General features: G+C 53.6%; 1 protein-coding gene across 1 annotated transcript in view; it reads left to right on the plus strand.

The window, feature by feature from the left end:
- The window catches only part of LOC308669319 (putative cation-transporting ATPase 13A5), a gene marked incomplete at its 3' end in the record, with an annotated part of 37,869 nt that extends 31,873 nt beyond the window's left edge, over window positions 1–5,996 (plus strand). The window contains exons 17-24 of the mRNA XM_081329955.1: window positions 505–622; window positions 2,048–2,172; window positions 3,175–3,350; window positions 4,327–4,446; window positions 4,613–4,692; window positions 5,240–5,282; window positions 5,457–5,566; window positions 5,954–5,996. Of these exons, the coding sequence (XP_081186081.1) occupies window positions 505–622; window positions 2,048–2,172; window positions 3,175–3,350; window positions 4,327–4,446; window positions 4,613–4,692; window positions 5,240–5,282; window positions 5,457–5,566; window positions 5,954–5,996 (815 nt within the window). The remainder of the gene's footprint in view (window positions 1–504; window positions 623–2,047; window positions 2,173–3,174; window positions 3,351–4,326; window positions 4,447–4,612; window positions 4,693–5,239; window positions 5,283–5,456; window positions 5,567–5,953) is intronic.
- Window positions 5,997–6,000: the final 4 nt, after the last annotated feature.

A 6,000-nucleotide genomic window follows, 5' to 3' on the forward strand; every position in this document is an offset into this window, starting at 1 on the left:
TGGACCAGCACCCCACTGAGATGCTGCCCCATTCAGTCTTCGGTGGCCTTTCAGGACAGCTTTTCTGATGCACCGCGAATGTTCAGGGTCCCTTGTTGCATCGGCGGCTTTCACACAATTGATGATTGTTACCGCACAATGGCTGGTAGAGGCCTCCTCTGTCTGGAATTGCTTTCCTCCAGTCCCAGGTGGGCCAGTTGGCCAGAGGAAGAACCCAAGAAGAGCTGGACCAGGTCCAGGCCCAGCATGAGATACCATGAAGGTCGAAAGTCCCAGATTGATTGGCTGAGCAGCTAGCGCTGATTCCTGCCTGGCTGGTGGGGATGAAGGAGGAGCTAGGGTGGTCCAGGGATGGGGAGAAGGACCCCCAAAGCCATGGCTGTGGATTGTCCACAGCTCCGCTGCCTCCAATGTTGGGTGACCAGTTTGAAAGCATGGAGGGTGTCACAGCATGTTGGGTGACCACCTTCACGTCACTGACCACAGCCTCTCTCTCTTTCCCAGTTCCAACCATCTTCCAAGCGGAGCTGAAGCACTTCACAGCTCAGGGCTTCCGAGTCATCGGCCTGGCCCACAAGAAGCTTGACCTTCCCCAAGGGGTGATCTTCAGTGACCTGGAGAGGTAAGCAGGCAAAGGGGCAGCTGCAGCCCTCTCTGGCCTCCCTTGCAGGGGGACTTCGGAGCAACACGGCAAGATCGAACTCTTCAGCTCATAAGTTCATATTCTCACTTCTCCAAATTTTAGCTCTGTCAAAAGCTTGTGTTCAAGGAAATTGGAGAGGAGGAGTAGAACATAGAACATAGCATCCTAGGGTTCAAAGGGGACCTTAGAGGTCTTCTAGTCCAGGAGACCCTATACCAGGGATAGGCAACCTTGTCTCTTTTATGACTCGTGGACTTCAACTCCCAGAATTCCTGAGCCAGCCATGCTGAGGGGAAAGGGAGAGGTTTCCATGCTGAGCCAGGAAGCCAAGGTTGCCTGCCCCTGCCCTATACCATTATGGACAAATGGCTGTCCAGTGTCTTCTTGGAAACCTTCAGTGTAAGTGATGAGAAGGAAATATTTGCAAATCTCTCAGTCCCAGCACCCAACTGGGCATCTCTGGAGCACAGATACCCACAACCACCCCATTATATTCCTCTACCTCTACATTAAAAAGTTCCAACTTTTTGGAACTTTTGGAGCTGAATCTCCTTGCCGTATCTTCAAAAGGAAAGGTCCCCAAATGAGGACCCAGATTGTTGGGGGCAATAAGCTGACTTTGTAATAATTTATTTATTTTATTTTATTTTAATTCCATTTATATCCCGCCCTTCTCCGAAGACTCAGGGCGGCTTACAAGCTATAATGCCGCTAATAAGCCCTAATAAGCAGGCATATACATAGAATGAAGGCTATTGCTAAGCACATTGGTTTGTGCTTAAATTGTAAGCCGCCCTGAGTCTTCGGAGAAGGGCGGGATATAAATGAGATTAAAATAAATAAATAAAATAAAATAAATAAAACACGATCCAGAGAAGTCCACACAGTGAGAACAATCTATCAGTGGAACGACTTCCCTCCAGACGTTGTGACTGCTCCATCACTGGAAGTTTTTAAGAAGAGGTTGGAGAACCACTTGTCTGAAATGGTAGAGGGTCTCCTACTTGAGCAGGAGGTTGGACTACAAGTCCCTTCCAACTCTTTTATTCTGTATTCTATTCTGAAGAAGTAGTAAATGGTAGAAGACCATTCAAGATCCAATCTAGAACTTTCCTGACAGTGAGGACAACTAACCAGTGGAACAGAAGTCGCCTCCAGAAGTTGTGGGTGCTCCATCACTGGAGGTCTCTAAGAAGAGACTGGACTGTCCTTGGTCCTGAACGGTAGAAGGTCTCCTGCTTGAGCAGGGGGTTGGACTGCAAGACCTCCAAGGTCCTTTCCAACACTATTATGATGATGTATTGAGGGGTTGGACTAGAAGACCTCCAAGGTCCTTCCAACTCTGTCATTCTACCTTCTGTAAGCTGAGGACAACCCACCCTTCCCTGCCTCTCCTCTGTCCAGGGAGGAGGTGGAGTCCGGCCTGACCTTCCTGGGCCTGCTGGTCATGGAGAACCGCCTGAAGAGCGAGACCAGGCCGGTCCTGCAGGAGCTCAGCCAGGCCCGCATCCGGAGCGTGATGGTCACAGGTGTGTTGGGAGGAGGGACAGCCCTCAGCTAGAATGGTTGTGTGTTTGTGTGTGTGCTCAGCCCTTGCACGGCAGCTGAGGGGGCTCACTGGATGGCCCCAGTGGTCATCCACAGTCTTTTGAGCTTGTCCCTCCTTGCCTTCTGGGGCAGGGACAGGCAGAGGCTGCCGGCATCTTATCATGTTGAGGGTTTCCCAGGAATCCGCCCCACCATTCCAGGCACTGCTTTGGTCCGCTGGCCTCAGAACTACCTGCTAGCCATTACTTCTCCCGCAGCCACCCTTTTCCCTCCCTTCCTTTAACAGCTGCAACTCTCTGGCCTGACTCCAGAAGTGACATGATGCTTCCTAGACCTTCCCCACTTCCCCTGACCTCTAAAACTGGAAGTGCAGCAGATAATTGTGTGTGTGTGTGTGTGTGTGTGTGTGTCTTTGAGGCCATGGTGGGAAGGGGTTGCTTCGGTCGGACCTTACCAGATCTCTTTTGATCTGGGCTGCCGTGGAGAAATGCTGGAATCCGGCCGACATTTAGATATTCAGACTCATATCTCAAACCTCCTGGTTATTTAAAAAAAGATTTGGGCTTTTGAGCGGTCCTTGGTGATCTCTGAACCTGGTTGTCGCTCGCAGCACTGATAATGTTACCTAGTTTAGGTTATGAAGCCTCTGGAAGAAAAGAACCAAGCGCAGAGAAGAGCAAGGACTCCACAGTCCTCCTCCTCCTCCTCCTCCTCCTCCTCCTCCTCCTCCTCCTCCTCCTCCTCCCTTCTAGCAGTGAAGATGTTACCTGGTTTGGGCAATGAAACGTCTGCAAGGAAACCACCCAGCTCAGAGAGCACCCAGGAGCCCTCATTTCGACCTTGAGCTGCAAATATTCTCCTCTATTGGACCTCTGGGAGAGTTTGTCCATCAGGCTCCAGATGTGCTGATGGCGGTGAGGAACATATTTTGTTTTGAAGGCTGCCTCTCCCCCCCCCCCCATCTCAGCCTCCCTTGTCCCCAGGCGACAACCTCCAGACAGCCATCACTGTGGCCAGGAGCTCTGGGATGCTGCCCAGCACCAGCCAGGTGGTCCTGGTGGACGCCCAGGAGCCGGAGGATTCCTGCCCAGCATCCGTGACTTGGCAGCTGGTGGAGGAGGAGGAGGAGGAGGCGCCTTTAATCACGGGCAAAGACAAGGTATGGCAGCTGCCCCAGAGGAGGGGTGGACCCAGGAAGGGCTTGGAAGGAGAGGAGGAGGAAGTCGGTCTGGGTCGTTTGTAAGCCAGGAGAGGGTCAGGCTGGCCACGTTTCTCGTCACCTTCTTATAAGAAGACCATGCTGGTCCCTCTAGCCCAGGTTTCCTAGACTCACACTAAAGAGAGTGTCAGGCTCCAAAAACGAGAAAGACCCCTTGTGATCTCTCTAGACCACAGGTCTGCAACCCGCGGCTCCGGAGCCGCATGTGGCTCTTTCAGCCGTCTCCTGCGGCTCCCAGTCCTCTGCCATGTGCAGTCCAAAAAAAAAAAAGTGGGACTAAAAAAGTTCAACCAATCAATTCAAATATGCAGGGTAGGTGCACATCTCGCCTTGGCTCCACTCTTCAGTCAAACCCTGTTCTGCGCATGTGCGTATGTACGCGCATGCGCACACATTTTTTGCGGCTCCCAGTTTTTCCTTTTGTGAGGGAACCGGTTCCGAGTGGCTCTTTCACTGTTTCAGGTTGCTGACCCCTGCTCTAGACAGAATCTTGCCAGGCTAAAGCGTGCTAACATCCCCACAAGGCATATACTCTGGAAACTGTTAGGGAGGAGCCGTCTTCACCCCTTTCTCCCACACAAACTCTCTGAGCTGACTTGCTCCTCCCTCTCTCTCTCCCTCCTCGGGGGGGGGGATCCACCTCATCCCTACGTTTCATTGCAAGTCTTGCTTTCAGAGGAGGGAGGAGGCAGAGTGCCTGCCCCTATGACGTGGGGAGGAGGAGGAGGCGGGGTGGGGTGGGAGAGAAGATTCAGGCAGCAGCTGGCCAGTTTGAAATGGGATTTCTCGGAGGGAGCAGAGAGCAAGTTCCTTTGACCCTCTCGGGACAATTCAGTCATCATTAATGGACTCCGTCGTTATGCCTTTCATTTCCACAGAAGTGGGGCTGGATGGTAATTGAAGTCTGATTTTTCAGGACCCCCATATTACCCTGGAGGACCCCAGTGCAGAGGGGGAGGGCGACCGCTTCCACTTTGTCTTGAGTGGGGCGTCTTATCAGGTCCTGGCCAAGCACTTCAGCAGCCTGCTGCCCAAGGTGAGTGGGGGGGGCTCCCTAATGTGGACCCCGAGTCCAGAGTCAGCTCACTTTTCCTTCTGCTTTGCCTCCCTTCCCTTCCGTGGCATCAGACCCCGCCTGCCCTCCCAACCTCCTGCGCTGCCTTCTGGCCAGTTTGGGGACTGTGCCCTCCTTCTTTCCGCAGGTACTTCTGAACGGAACGGTCTTCGCCCGGATGTCTCCAGCGCAGAAGTCCAGCCTCGTGGAAGAGTTTCAGAAACTTGAGTGGGTCCCCTCTTGTGATCCAGGGAGAAGGGGAGGGGGGCTGAGTTGGTGTCCTCCCTCCCCTTCTGGGGGACCACCCCCACTGCTCTTCCCTGGCTTAGCTAGCCTCCGAGTGCTGACTTCTGATGACCTCTTGGGGACTCTTTTTCCTGACCGGTGCCCAAAAGGCTGCTGTAAAACTCTCTCCTGGGTCAGGCCCGTCCTTTTCCTCCTGAGTCGCAGCAAGGATGTGCAAGCGAGGGAAGGAAATGGAGGGTCCCTCTGCCCAAGAGCCCTGTGGAAGGACCTCCTGGCCGCGCCAGAGGGCAGAGAGGAGCCGTGGAGGGAGCGAAATGGCTGCCCACCCAGGCTATGTGCTGCAGAAAACACGGAGCTCCTTGGAGCCCTGGATGGGTGGCAGCCCCATTTTCAGCTTGAGGGAAGGCGTGGGAGGTGGAGGTAGCAGGAAACCACATGGGTGTCTCTCCATGCCCAGAGAGTTTGAGTAGCCATTGTCTCCTCCTCCTCCTCCTCCTCCTCCTCCTCCTCCTCCTCCTTCTTTTCCCAGTTACTACGTTGCCATGTGTGGAGATGGAGCCAATGACTGTGGGGTAGGTGAAAACTCCAGGGTCTTGAGGGGGTGTGTGCCACCCTGACATTCCTATTCCCCCAAATTGGAGGAATCCAGGCAAAAACAGCTTGTAAAAACTCTCAGCTTTGATCTGGAACTCCCTCCGTTTTTAAAACCCCAATTCCTCATGGAGGCACCTGCTGCTTCTTTCCAGGCCCTGAAAATGGCCCACGCCGGGATCTCTCTTTCCGAGCAGGAGGCATCAGTGGCTTCCCCCTTCACGTCCCAAATTCCCAACATTGAGTGTGTGCCAGCCCTGATAAGGTACGCGAGGGTCTCCGCAGTTGCCACTGGAAGAGATTGGACAGCCGCTTATCCAGAATGGCAAAGGGTTCTCCTTGCTTGAGCGAGGAGTTGGGAGGAACGTCAAGGTCTCCAACCCTGCGTTTCAAGGAGTCTATGATCTTGGGTAGAGGGTTGGACTAGAAGACCTCTAAGGTGCCTGACAACACTGCTGTTTTGCTATTCTATTATTCCCGGGGGTCTGTTCCTCCAGAGCTGGCTTGGAGATCCACTGTGTCCCATCTCTTCCTCTCCCTTCTTTCCCAGGTTGCACCCTGCAGATCTTCCTCCTGGCGGGGGGCTGAGCAGGGAGGCTGCTGCTCTCCTCTACTAACCCCCACTTGTCTCCTCCTCCTCTTCCAATGCCAGGGAAGGACGGGCTTCTCTGGTGGCCTCCTTTGCGGTCTTTAAATATC

Source organism: Vipera berus (assembly GCF_964194415.1).
Source record: "Vipera berus genome assembly, chromosome: 5".
In the NCBI taxonomy this organism is placed as follows: Eukaryota; Metazoa; Chordata; class Lepidosauria; order Squamata; family Viperidae; genus Vipera; species Vipera berus.